At 36.4% G+C, this 14,966-nt stretch overlaps 1 protein-coding gene across 6 annotated transcripts in view; it reads right to left on the reverse strand.

The window, feature by feature from the left end:
• ELF1 (E74 like ETS transcription factor 1) overlaps positions 1-14,966 on the reverse strand; it is a 102,710-nt gene that overhangs the window by 16,564 nt on the left and 71,180 nt on the right. For all 6 annotated transcript variants that reach the window (XM_045566785.1, XM_045566783.1, XM_045566784.1 and 3 more), the window contains 2 exons: positions 7,893-8,073; positions 1,056-1,160 (listed from right to left, as the gene is read on the reverse strand). In XM_045566785.1, the coding sequence (XP_045422741.1) occupies positions 1,056-1,160; positions 7,893-8,073 (286 nt within the window). The remainder of the gene's footprint in view (positions 1-1,055; positions 1,161-7,892; positions 8,074-14,966) is intronic.

The raw sequence follows: 14,966 nt of genomic DNA on the forward strand, positions 1-14,966 counted from the left end.
TCTCTCCATCCTTCACATTGTTGCTAGAGTTATTCTCTGAAACCTAAGTCTGACCTGACCATATTCCTCTATACAAAAACTTTGCACCCTAAAAAGCAGAAAGAAAAATAAAATGACGTATTTTCCCACAGTTAATGGAGGGGAAAAGGTAAGAACAACCCAACTGTATAGCACGCAAAGCATCCACAATCTAGACTAAGCCTACCTTTCCAATCTCATTTCCCACACACTATGAAGCTTATACTTCAGTTATACCAAAACATTTCTATCTCAAATATTTTTCTTTTTTTTAAACAGGTCTGTGTCTTTGGCTTTTTGTCTTTTGTCTGTGTCTTTCTCTCCAGCTTGAATACGCTTTCCTATTTCCTCTACCAATTTGAAGCTTATTTACCAATTACAGCCCAAGTCAAAACACTCCCCCAATAAAGCCTGTCTCTGATGTTCTCTCTAAATACTCACTACTTACAGAACACTTTGCTACCACTGTCATGGCCTTCATTTTTGGCTTTTGTAGTTATTTACATAAGTGTCTTCAAAATTAAACTGTCAGCTTGAGGAAATGAACAACATCTGCTCATTTGTATATTATGTTATTGCCTAATGTACTACTATGCATATAGTAAATATTCAACAAATATCTTGAATTGATTTAGTAATAATCAATTTTATGAGTTTGACTGCTTCCCTATCAGAAAAGCCTAAAGCAGAACATGAATTTAAAAACAATTCAGCAATGTGGTAGTAAATTTTATGCCATGAGGTGTTGGTGAAATTTTCAATATATTTTTCCCTATTCACTGATGAATGTCTATAGAGATGACTAAATTATAACAGTTTGGACCCTAAATACCCAAATATTTTCACCAATGAGGTTAAGAGAAAAAATTCTGCATAATCTACTCGATAACTCATAAATGACTTTTTTTCCTAAAGGCTTCATTTCCCAAATTTAATATAAGACAGTCTCTAATCTCTTGATATTTACCATCTACTACAGAGAGATGGCAAGAATAACTTAACAAAGTACATAAAGATGAACAGTCATCATCACTCACTTCGCTTCTCATCCAGCATAGGGTCAGGAGAATCCATATTGAGGAGTGCCTCAGCAGCCTCAATAGTTTCAATCGTCTCATCCTCGTCATGACAAGAAGCTTCAACTATAACACATTCAAAGAACAAAAATAAAATTAGCTACAAGACATCTGTTGCTCTGAAATTCATACACTACTGATCTCTTGAACCAGGATACATCACTTAATATTTGAGTTTATATATGGATAAACTATCAACATATTAAATTATACTGAATCTGACTATTAAGTAATTGCCTATTTTTTAGTTAAAAAAAAATTCCTGCAAGATGCTGGGGGGTATTTCTAAGAAAAAAACAACAAGCAGAACTGCAAACCACTTTTCTGTTAAGCTTTTTATTATAGAAAATGTCAAACATACACAAAAGTAGAATCAAAAAACAAATCCCATGTATCTAGGGCCCAGATTCAATAATTAACAATAATAGTTGGTCTTCATTCGTCTACACTTCCCTAGACCAATACATACATACATTGAATTATTTTAAAGTGAACCCCAAACAGCATGCCATTCAACTGTAAATATTACAGTATTTATCTCTAAAAAACATCATCATGATCACATCTTTAAAAAATTATTCTCTATATCAGACATCTAGTTAATGAAATTTTCTCTAGTGTCTCAAGTTTTTAAAAAGTTTGTTCAAATCAGGACCCAAAGTTCATACATTATATTTGATGACATGTATTTCCTCCCTCTTTTTTTTTCCTTTTTTTTTTGCTGTTTACCTTAGAAAAAAACAGGGTCATCTATAGTTTCCCACACTTCAGATTTTGCTGATTATACCTCTGTAGTGTCACTTACCATAATGCCTCCCCCATGCATTTCCTGTAAACTGGTGGTTTGATCAAATCCACATTCAATTTTTTTGACAAAAACATCTCAAAAGTAGTGTTTGCACCACTCTGTGTGCCTCCAGACATAATGCTATAAAGTCTGGTAGTCTGCTTTCAGTAGTAAGACTGAGAACTGTGTTAAGGTGTTATCAGCAGGATCTACCCATTCTAAGATTCTCTGTCAGCCTTTCACCTAATGCCTTTAGCAGTCATTAGTTGCCTAGATCCGATACTTCCTTATGGGTTCCAAAATGGTGATAATTCTAATCCTATCATTCCTCTAGTATTTATTAGCTAGAATTCTCTATAAAGAACTTTCCTTTATCATCTACCAGTATTCTGGACCACAGTTCATACAACAAAGGCAAATTAAATGCTTGATTCTTTTTTCACTAATTAATGGTTTTCAGAATAATAAATGGACTTCTAGCATCTTCCAAAAGTGACCAATGAGTTGGTTTTTCTGTATCATTGTGAATACAAAGATTTGGACATATTTGATGTACTCCAATCGACTGCAATTATAATTCTAAATGATGCTCTAAATATCCCATCTTTGGGAACTAAAGCTGGTTCCTTTAGACAAGACCTGAGTAATCTTTGATAACTTCCTTGCCTCTTGGGATGACAAGGTTTTACAGGCTATTATTGTACATTTCCTGCTGCAAGCCCAGAATCAGTCATTTCTCTCAGGTATCCTGATATCTTTAGTGGGAGGTGACTTTATTTATTCATTTGTTGTTTTTTTTCTTATGGTATTAATGGCCTTTACTGGTTGCAATGGAAAGTGGAAGAAGAGGGGATATGACAGCTCCTGCTTCTGGGGTGGCGTCCACGGACTTGGCTGCTACCCTCCAAAGGGGGAAAGTGTCTCTAGAGGCCACAATTTGGATACCAGGGATGTTCGCTGCTACCAGATTGCTCATTATTTCTAGGTCTTATCAGTGGTCAAAGTTGGGAAATACTAGATTTTCTAAAAATATTTATTTTGGGGAATTTTAAACTTATTGAAATGTAAGTAGAATAACATGATAAACTCCTAGGTATTATTCACCACTCAACTCCAGCAATTATCAACTCATGGCCAATCTTGTTTTATCTATATTTGCATGCACTCCCCCACCCGCCTATTATTTTGATGCAAATTCTTAACATCCTGACATTTCAGTACTAAATGTTTCACAACATCTGTCTAAAAGAAAAGGGCTGTTTTGAAAACATAATCATAATGCCATTATCACACATACACACAAGCAAAATCAGTATTTCCTTAATATTAAATGGCCAACCAACATTCAAATGACCAATTGTCTCAAAAATCATAAACAGTGGTGGTAGAAGGGAGGAGTAGACAGTTTTTTGTTTTCAAATAAAGTCTGTACGTTGCAATTGACATGTCTGAGTTTCTTTTCATTTCTAAGTCACCCTCCCTCTCTAGCTTTTTTTACCCTGTAGTTTATTTGTTGAAGAAATTAGGCTTGTTAGAATTTTTACCTAAGTTTTGCAATTTAACATCACATTTTTCTATGTTTTCCTCTATACTGGTAGCCAGATCTATAGGCTTAATCAAATTCCAATGTAATTTTTTTTGGCAAGACTATTTTTCATTTGTGATGATGTGTTCTTTTATTAATAGCAAAAGGCTCAAGTGTATTCATTTGTTAGTTGAAATACCACCATAGAGAAACTTCTTGTCTAATATTTGGTTACTCAGTGCTAGAGTTCATATCATAGTGGGAGGTGACTTTAGTTATTCATTTAATTGTTATTTTTTTTCTTACAGTATTAACAGCCTTTACTGGCTGCAATGGAAAGCAGAAGAGGAGGGGATATGACAGCTCCTGCTTCTGGGGTGGCGTCCACAGACTTGACTGCCACCCTCCAAAAGGGGAAAGTGTCCTTATCATATCAAGGAATGTTAATATTCCTTAACTGTGTCCCCTCCCCCACATTCCTATATTGAAGTGCTAACCCCCAGTACCTCAGAATGTTGAGTGTATTTGGCAATAGAGCCTTTACAGAGATAATTAAATTAGAGTGAGGTCATTCAGGTAGGCCCTAATCCAATATGGCTAGTATCCCTCTAATAAGAAATCTGGACACAGACAGGTACAGGGGGAAGACCATGTGAAGACACAGGAAGAAGACAGTTACCTACGAGCCCAGGAAAGAGGCCTAAGAAGAAACCAAACCTGCTAACACTTTGGTCTCAGACATCTAGCTTCCAGAACTGTGAAATTTCTCATTTGAGCCACCCAGTCTGTGGTACTTTGTTTTGGCAGCCCTAGCAAACTAACACATCATCTGGAGCACCACCTAACACACGTAAGAATACAACTGTGCTGTCCTTATTTCTTTCCTCCCCAGGAGCTTCAAAAGCATACATACTCCCCATCCTTCTCCATTCTGGAATAAGGAAAGCTATAAGGTTGCTCAGAGAAGGATGGAAGAATTAAAGTTTCAGTAAGTTGAGAGATAAAGGGAGGGGGAAAAACATGCAAATAGAAAATCTGCTTTTCAAGACAGGGCTTGCTTTCTGGACCCCTTCCACACCAGTTCTGTTTTCCAGGAAGGAGCCTGTCTATGTCTAGATCACAGTCAGCAATGAACAGAAACTTCTAATCTGATTAATCCAATTCCCTTACTGATAAGGGAGAAGTCAGTCTAGATTCACCAAAAAACATTCATTGGTTTGCTCTGAACAAAAAAAGTGAATACATGAGAAAAATGCTCTCTAAAAAATACGCCGGGCAGGGTGGCTGAAGCCTGTAATCCTAGCTTTGGGAGGCCAAGGTGGGAGAACTGCTTGAGGCCAGGAGTTCGAAAGCAGCCTCAGCACCAGTGAGACCCCATCTCTACAAGAAAATAGTAAAACTAGCTGGAAGTGGTGGTGTGCACCTGTGTTCCAGCTACTCGGGAGGCTGAGGCAGGAGGATTGCTTGAGCCCAGGAGTTTCAGGTTGCTGTGAGCTATGATGACACCACTATACTCTAGGGGGGGTGACAGAGTAAGACTCTGTCTATAAATAAATGAATGAATGAATACATAAAATAAAAAATAAAAAAATAGAGAACAACACAAAAATTAGGTATTGTCAACAAATGTTATCAAATGGGAGCTCTGCCACTTGGTATATGACCTTAGACAAGTTGTTATTTTTGGACTTATAAAAAAGTTACAAAAGTTGTACGAAGAGCTCCCTCATCCTGCATCCCCTAATGTTAACATCTTATGTAACCATTGTACTTTTATTAAGAACAGGGACTCAAGGCTGGTCACAATATTATTACCTAAACCTAGATCTTATTTGTCTTTTACCAGTTTCGTACCAGTGTTCTTTTTCTGTTTCAGGGTCCTATCTAGAATCTCACATTTCATTTAGGACTTATTTCTCCTTAGTCTCTGCCAGTCTGTAACAGTTCCTGTCTTTCCTTGTCTCTGGTAACTACTTTGACACTTTTAAAGAGTACTGATTAGTACTCTTTAATTTAACCTGTTTCCCTTTTCTATTATGAGAATCCAATAAATAATGTATGTTTTTTAACAAAAACCTATTACTTCAATATGATGCACTAAGAAGAAGAAAATGCCACTTTTGTGGTATTCTTGACAAAAATATATTACCTCATCCCAATCATGAGAAAACATCACACAAACTAAAATTGAGGGACGCTATACAAAATACCTAACCAGTACTCTGTAAAAGTGTCAAAGTAGTTACCAGAGACAAGGAAAGACAGGAACTGTTACAGACTGGCAGAGACTAAGGAGAAATAAGTCCTAAATGAAATGTGAGATTCTAGATAGGACCCTGAAACAGAAAAAGAACACTGGTACGAAACTGGTAAAAGACAAATAAGGTCTAGGTTTAGGTAATAATATTGTGACCAGCCTTGAGTTCCTGTTCTTAATAAAAGTACAATGGTTACATAAGATGTTAACATTAGGGGATGCAGGATGAGGGAACTCTTCGTACGACTTTTGTAACTTTTTTATAAGTCCAAACATAACAACTCAAAATTAAGTTTTTAAAAAACCATCACAGGGCTTGGCATATAGCAAGTACTCAATAACTGAGCTATTATTTATTTTGATTACCATATTACATTTACTACTAAAAGTAACTGTAATTTTATTCAGTTCCCAATCAACCTTGTGTTCTATCCCCCAGCTACAGCTAGCCCCTAAAACAATGAGTCCCTAAAACAATGAGTCCCTAAAACAATGTTCCTGGTCTAGTTTTTCCAAATGATACAAAACAGAAACTCACAATTCTTCACTCCCTTTCCAGTCTCTACTTTTATGTGTCTTTGGTCGTCTATAAGACTCTGAATACCACCCACAAATATAACCACACCCAGAGCTTTTTTGGTGCTATGACAAAAATGTCAGCCCAATTTCTATTCTTTTGGTCCTAAATCTGTGCCACAAAGTTATTGTCTTTTTGTTTGTTACCTTTTGTCATCTTTTCAATATGACAGGTGAAAATGGTATTTGTTTAATAAACAAAATATCTCTCTTGGTCATACTTACTGGGTATTTAATAAGGTTTTCATTTATTAACAAGATTGTTCAAATTCTTTGCCCATTTAAGGTTGTTGTTGATTGGTAAGAGCTCTCTATAAATTATATTAACCCTTTATTTACCACATAAATTACAAATAATTTTAGCCATTTGTCATCTATTTATTTCAGTGATATTGTTTTTTGGCATAAACAAGTTTTCAATATTTGTTACCAAAGTCAATCCACCTTTTTCCTTTTGTACTTTTCTCCTAATTTTTATGCATAGAAAATCCTTTGTTACTTTAAAATCAAATACTCAAACTTTTGCATTTTTTTTAAATGGTTTCATTTGTTACATTACATTTTTTAATCCATTTGGATTTACTTTCATATTTTGGAGCATGATTAAGATAAAATCTAACTTTCTTTTCTCTCCCCCACCAAATGGATATCAGGTCATTCTTTCTTTCCCCTCTGATTTAAAATGTCCCCATATTGTATGTTAACTTCTTAACTAGACCAGAACCTACATCTAGACTTAATATTCAGTTCTAAGGTCCTGTGCTATATACTAAGGTAAAATTGAGACAAAGCAGCCACAGTATTTGCCAAGATGAAATCTATAGATACATCTCAATATGCTTTTTTTGGGTAAACTTTCTTTTATGAATAAAGATGAAAATATTTGCTTCCAAATAATTAATTTTCTCAAATATCCCTAATATCTCTGGCCAAGATACATGAATATAAATGCACAAAAATAGAAAGCATACACTAATTTCTAAAACTGATGAAAATATCATTACCACTACCCTCACATTTAGGTAGTCTGCTCTTCAAGTTTAAAATATCTTTCTAGTTCTGACTGAAACAGAAGAGAAACCTTCTATAAATCTCAGGACCTTATTTGGGTCATGGCCTACTATTTTGCTTCCCGTGGCAGTACTAAGAACATTCCTATCTCTTGCCCTGCAAATAGCTTCTTATTTTGCTTTCAGGAATACAGAAGCAAGCACATAAAAAAAGTACTTGGTGAGCTAGGGGTAGTGCTGCTCCCCTATACATAGTCCCAGCTACTCTGTGGGCTCCTGGAGTGGGGCGGGGTGGGGGGGACTGCTTGAGCCCAAGAGTTTGAGTCTATCCTGGGCAATACAATGAGACCCCCACCTCTTAAAACAAACAAAGTACTCAGTGAAGTTGATGACTTGAATAGATTTGGTTCCCGTTACATTCCTATTTTGTCACATTCATCTCCATATATTTAGGAAAGAAGAAATGGGAGATGAGAAAGCAGATGAGACAGTAACGTAATTTCCTTTTCCAGGTGGTGCTCTAGCTTCCGCAAGTAATGAAGTTACTCAAAACCAAGGTAAGGACTTTTTATGCCCCAAACCTCAGGACTAGGACATTGCCTAAAACTGTGTTGCAGCAAGGTCCCCCTGGAGACACACGCACCTGTAAGGGTGATGTCATCATCATCATCGTCTACGATTTCTTCTTCAGCGACATCCAGTGAGCTCTCAGTAATCATGTCGTTGGGCTCTTCCACACAGGCTAGATGAGTGTAACTATTGAGAATATCAGCACCAGGAACATGTTCCACAATAACCGCAGGAAAAATAGCTGGATCACCAAGCTGGGAGGTGTTGGGAGGAGGTGAAGGAAAACAAAGAATTAAAGTTTTGCTTTTGTTAAATACAGCTGAAAAGTATTTTGTACTGGATATGGACTTAGTTTTTTTACATCATCAGCTACTTGTATTTTGACAATCCTTCTAGGCTGCAGAGAATATGTATCTATTAAGACCAAATATGCCAGGCATGGTGGCTCACACCTGTAATCCCAGCACTTTGGCACTGAGGCAGGAGGATTGCTTGAGGCCAGGAGGTCAAGACTAGCCTGGGCAACAGAGTGAGACCTCATCTCTACAAAAAATAGATAAATTAGCCAGGCATGGTGGCACGTGCCTGTAATCACGTGCTACTCAGGAGACTGAGGCAGAAGGATCACTTGAGCCCAGGAGGTTGAGGTTGCAGTGACCTATGATAATGCCGCTGCTCTCTAGCCTAGGAAACAGAGCGAGATCCTGCCTTTAAAAAAAAAGGACAAAATAAACTTTCATTATTAATCATCTTGGGTCTTCACAACCAACCAAGTTTTCATTGGGTAATCCTATAAAAGTACATTTTTTTTAAATGACATTAAAAAAAATCTAATAAGATAACATTAATGCATAAGCATGAACCAAGAGGTGGCATACAAATAAACTGTGCAATTAAATAAAATCTTATTAAAAGTTTCTTTTGCAGAAAAAGCATTTGTGAGCTTAATAAATATTACACTGTCACTTGGCACGTAGGCCTAGTTTTAATAATACCCTTTGACTCAAATGAGAAAATTTACTTTCGTTTTCTATTATTGTCCTCTTCAAGCATGGCTATTTTAAGGGTAGAAGTTATTGCTACTAATGTCTAGTTATAAAGTCGCAGAATTTTAGAATTGGAAGGATCCTTAAAACTTAATGTAGGATAGCCACCTTAGTTTTTAGATAAGGAAACTGACCCAGAGAGAGTTTTTAACAACCTACTCAAAAATCAGTAAACTAGTGATACAACCTCATTAGGCTACTACCTCCTTTAACTTTTAATTTCTGACTTACAAAAGTTGTAAAAAATAGCACAAAAATTCCCATTCATTATCCATTACATTCGCTCATATTCTCCCAATTGTAACATTTAATCACATCTATTTATCACTCTTCTATATTATTTTTTTCTGATTTGTTTGAAAATGGTATAATTGCTTCTTAAACCCTGTTTCAATGTTTATTTCCTAAACATATGAATATTATTCTTATATGAGACAGCACAATTGTTAAAGTCAGGAAAGTAACATTGATATAGTACTATCATCTAACCTACAGATCTTATTCAAATTTCTGACTCTTCCAGTAACATTCTTTATAAAAAATGAAAAAAAAAATTTTTTGGTTCAGGATCCAATGTAAAATCACAGGTTTCATTTAGTAAATATCATGTTTTTTATTGACAATTACTTTGACCTGGAACAGTTTCTTTTCCTTTAATCTGGAATTCTTGAGAGTCTTTGTCTTTCATAATCTTGACACTTCTAAAGAATATAGGTCATGTATTTTGCAGAATGTCCTCCAATTAGTGTTTGTAAGGTATTTCCTTATGATTAGATTCATTTTGCATTTTTGGCAGGAATACCAAAGAAGTAAAGTTATGTCCCTTGAAATACATCATGTCAGGAGGCTCAAAATACCTATTTGTCCCATTCCTGGGGGTTTTATTTAATTTATTTATTTAGTTATTGATTGATTTGAGATGCAGTCTCACTATGTTGCCCAGGCTGGACTCAAACTCCTAGGCTCAAGTGAGTAGCTGAAACTATAGGCTTGCACCACAGTGCCCAGCTTAATTTTGATCACTCAGTTAATTAAGGTAGTGTAAGAAATGTAAGAAAAAGTTCCTACTTATAGATTATAATGTTAGGTCCTTGGCTCTTCTTTTTAAAAATTTATATTTTATTTTTTTATTTTTTTAGAGACAGGGTCTCATTATGTTGCCCAGGCTGGAGTGCAGTGGCTATTTACTGGTACGATCATAGTGAACTACAGCCTTAAACTCCTGGACTCAAGAGATCCTCCTGCCTCAGCCTCTTGAGTAGCTGGGATTACAGGCGCAAACCACATCACCTAGCAACTTTGCTATTTTCCTTAAGTCTGCTGTACTGAAAATATTATTTATGGTTTCATTATAACTAAGCAGCCTCAGTATGTTTTTTCTTTTTAAAAATTTTAATAACATTTTTTTCTTTTCTTTCTTTTTTTTGACACAGAGTCTCACTCTGTTGCCCAGGCTAGAGTGTAGTGGCATCATCATGGCTCACTGCAGCCTCAAACTCCTGGGCTCAAGCAATCTTCCTGCCTCAGCCTCCCAAGTAGCTGGGACCACAGATGAGCGCCACCATGCCCAGCTAGTTTTTCTATTTCTTGTAGAGACAGGGTCTCACTCTTGCTCAGGCTGGTCTTGAACTCCTAAGCTCAAGCGATCCTCCCGCCTCGGCTTCCCAGAGGGCTAGGATTACAGGCATGAGCCACCGAGCCTGGCCAGCAGCCTCAATATTTTAAAATTAGTATGTTTACAGAACTGAGGTTAGATATTACTATCATAAGAATTTAATTGCCTAAATTAAATATATATCATAGATGCTAAACAGACACTATCTTTGCCTTCAAGAATGCTACGCTATGTTCTGAAATTTATGGGTAATAACCCTGAAACACATTTGGATCGTTTCATTTCAAAACGTTTCTTCCTGTTTCAGAAAACAGGAAGTTAGCCAAAAGTAACTGGCTCTTCAAATCATAAAACAAATTTTAAAACTTGTGGAAACTAGGAGGCTCAAAAATCATACTGTAGGAGCAGGATGCAGTAGCGCACACCTATAGCCCCAGCTACTTGGAAGGCTCAGGAGGGAGGATTGCTTATGAGGCTGCAGTGAGCTATGGTCACACCTATAAATGGCCACTGCACTTCAGACTGGGCAATGTGCCAAGACCCTCATCTCTAAAAACAGAAAAAAATAATTATACTGTAAAACACATACTCCACACATAGAAGTAATAAAGAAAATATAAAATGTTCAAACCAAAGTCATTTGGCCTTCCCTTTCCCTCTTTTGAGAGGTGAATAGTGTACGTGCAATCCAACCTAGCACAAACATGCACTTGTTAAAACACTTCTCTTCTAAGAGCTCAAGTTGACCTCCTACTCTTCTAACAAGGCTTACCCCAGGGTTAGTAAATTTTCACATGATTTCATTTTATGCTGCAACAATGCTATGCACAAGGTAAGAACAGAGCTCATCTCTCCATCCATTGATATTGTGATGAGGAATCAGGTCAAGAAACTTATCCAAGGTCACCCACTAAGTCAAAGATGGAAGCATGTAAAATGCACTTCACAGGAGCAATTGTTGCCCAAAAGAAACCAAAGTATTCCTCCCTATCCAAATCTATTTGGCTCCTGCAATTTGGGTTGAGTGTAATAAGAAAGTGGACATTACAAAGGATGCCTCCAAAATTTTGAATCTCTATAGTTCCCAAGTTTCAATTAACCATGGAAACTTGTTACTACTTTCTGCCTTGTCCTATTCTACTAACCTGTGATTACTCTACTCCCCAGAATTCACAGGTCTCACGAACACCTTGTCAGATACCACTGTAATCAATGTCACCTACTCCAGTGCCCTTCCCAGAGGCAACCATCATTACCAGTTTCTTTGTTCCATAACGGACAGTGTATACACAATCAAGCACATTGTAATCTGCTTTAAACAATCATTTTAATTTCAGTTCAAAGAATTTTTGAACTATTTATTAAGAAAAATTTCAAAACACACAAAAGTAGAAAAATGTTTCCTTTGAAGCAAAAGGTTAATTATGACTGCAAAGGGACACATGGTTCTGTGATTTAGAAGGCAGCATGTATTAAAAAAAAAAAAATTGTGAACCAAGAGACCTAGGGCCCTCTCCAACTCCGATGTCATGACCTCATTTTCCTTACCTTTAAATGAAAGAAGAGCACCAGCTGATCCTACGGGCCCTTTTGGGTTTTGTTTTGTTAAGACATTATTTTAACATGGATTCTAAAACTGTCTGAGCTTATAGCATTACAAGAGAAGGGATTATTCATTCTTATGCACCAAATTGGGGAGGGGGTAGAATGTACCATAGCCACATAGCTGTTGCCTTTGCTATTGCTATTAACTAACATTTATTAGCACTCAATATGCACCAGGCATTTTGCTCACTGCTTTACACGGATTACCACTCAATTTAATCACCACAAAATCCTATGATGGAGATATGCTGGACTTACCTATTTTGCACACAGGAAAATGGAGGCAAGGGGAAGGGAAATAATCTACTGCAAGTCATACAGCTAGCAAGTGGTAGAACCCCAACTTGAACTGAATCCAAGGACAATGCTCTTTACCTGTACACTGTTATAGTTAGCCTTAAACATGGTACAGTTTTGTTTTGTTAGCATATTTACTTGGCACTGTTTAGAAAACCAGAATATGCAAGGAACTGTGTTTGAGGGGGGAGGTATGATTTTCAATAGTATTTTTTCCAGGGCTTCACCAATTTGGGTCTGTGATAAACTTTCTCACAAGCAGAGCCAGTTCCTCTTGGTTAGCAGGGTACTTTCCAGGATCACTCCTAATTTGGCCATACAGCCTTTTCCTTCTGAGGCACTTGCTCTTTCACACATAAAAAGCATGGTCCATTTTTTTCTAGTCCACTGAAATGAGGATATATATATTAAGAGTTGTTCACCTCTAATTTCTCCAGGGTGCTATCAATCCATATACAAGAAAAAGACCAACTTGCGGATCTTCATAATATGAATAGTCAGGTAAAAGGCCTGAATCTATATATACAAAATACACGCAGGAAACACCTCCCAGGTAACTGGAAAAACTCTCTCCCTGTATTACCATAAATGGAAGGAGGATGCACATTCCAGAAACTCCAGCTGCTGATCAGGGGTCATAATAAACTGCCTCTTTGACTAGCAACTGGCTCAAGTATGAGTCATCAGGAATCTATGAACCCCATAACTACATATTCTAAAATATAGAAAACTAGTTTCCCTACTTCTTAAATAAAGACATGGTAAAACTGCAAATGTTAAAATATGGGGACTCACATTAGTTTGCTATGGCTGACATGACCTAGTACCACACACTGGGTCTCTTACACAACTGAAATTTATTGTGTCACAGTTCTTGAGGCTAGAAGTCCGAAATCAAGGTGTTGGTAGGATTGGTTCCTTCTATATACTGTGAGGGAAGGATGTGTTCCAGGCCTCTCTCCTTGGCCTGTAGATGGCTGGTCTTCATGTTCTCATGGGTTTTCCCTGTATCTGTGTCCAAATTTCCCTTTTTTATAAGGACACCAGTCATACTTCATCTTAAATAATTATGTCTGCAATGACTCTATTTCCAAATAAGGTCACATTCTGAGGTACTGGGAGTTAGGACTTCAATATAGGAATTGGGGTGTGTGTGAGTGTATGTACACAATTCAACCAATGATAGGACTCAATTTAATTTTAGCTTTAAGTCTATCACTTGACAATTGATTCCCTCAATCCTAAATAACTTTTATAGTTCACAGCAAAAAAGATACATATACTTTATTACTGTTTCTGAATTGAGATCAGATATTATTCTCCAGGTGTCTTTGCTGAAAACCATCAAATCTTATCCATCTCAGTTTTTTCTATACCATTTCACCCAAATCCTTTCCAAGATTTGTTTAAAAGAGGAGCTTCAGGAAGGTCAGAGGTATTCATAAAATAGCCACACTTCTAACAGCAATAAGTACTGTTACCTACTTTTAAGATATGAAGGTATCAATACTTCTTTGATGCTCTAACAAACACATTACATTCCACTTGGCTGGCTACTTCTTTTTAAAAAATGACTTTCCAAACACTTCTAAAAGCTCTCATCATTTAAATAATTAGATTAAGCATCTCTCCTAACCTTATATTTGAATCACTAAATTCTACCTCACTAAATTCTACCAGTGTTTATCAACCTTGGCTAGACACTGAGAAACATTTAAAAAAATCAGTATTTGACCCCTATGATATCAAATAAATCAGAATATCTGGGGATGTAACCAGGGCCTGTAAAGCTACTCAGGTTGGTCCAATTTGCATTCAGGCTTTAGAACCACTGCTCTAAAGAATGATAACATTCAAGACTGCATTCCTTAAATTGAGTCAATTCTAATTATTCATGCCATTATCTGTTCTAGTAATGCAAACAATTACATTTTTTTATTATGAGGTCTTTTGCTGTTTGGCACTTGCAGATTATTTCCCTCTTTTGTTTTCTGAATAGAATCAAAACAAATCACAAAACATGGGGATCACAGAGAGAAGAGCTAGATTTAAAATCTGTGAAAGAGCAGAGTTTTCAAAGTGTAAATTTCTGGAAGCAAATTAAACTGTAGTGATGAACTTTCAACTGTTTTGTAACTTTCTTGAAGGTCTTAACAGCTCCAGAGAAAAATACATAAATGAATTTCTCCTTTCTATTACTTACAGGTAAGTTTAGGATAGGTGTTGAAAGCAAAACTTTAGCAAACTTTTTAGCAGCAATAATAAAAATAAAACCAAGTTTTGACAGGAGAGAGAGAGTTCTCCAAATTTCAACACTGGTCACTATATAGTCTCTAGTTGTGGTTGATCACATATGTGGCAATACCATCAAGTTAAAAAGAGAAGGAAAGTGACCAATGTAAACGGTACAACATGTTACTCCCCTAACTGGGTGTGCTTGTTCCTTCAATATACCACAATCCAAGATCCTAGGTGGATATTTAAGAAACTATGAAGCATTATTCCAACTCTATTGATGAATTTGTTCAACAGGTTTTTGAATATAAAAAAAGCACAAGAACTTTCACATAACTTGCTTGTCAAG

This window comes from Lemur catta, chromosome 13, assembly GCF_020740605.2.
Source record: "Lemur catta isolate mLemCat1 chromosome 13, mLemCat1.pri, whole genome shotgun sequence".
Lineage (NCBI taxonomy): Eukaryota > Metazoa > Chordata > Mammalia > Primates > Lemuridae > Lemur > Lemur catta.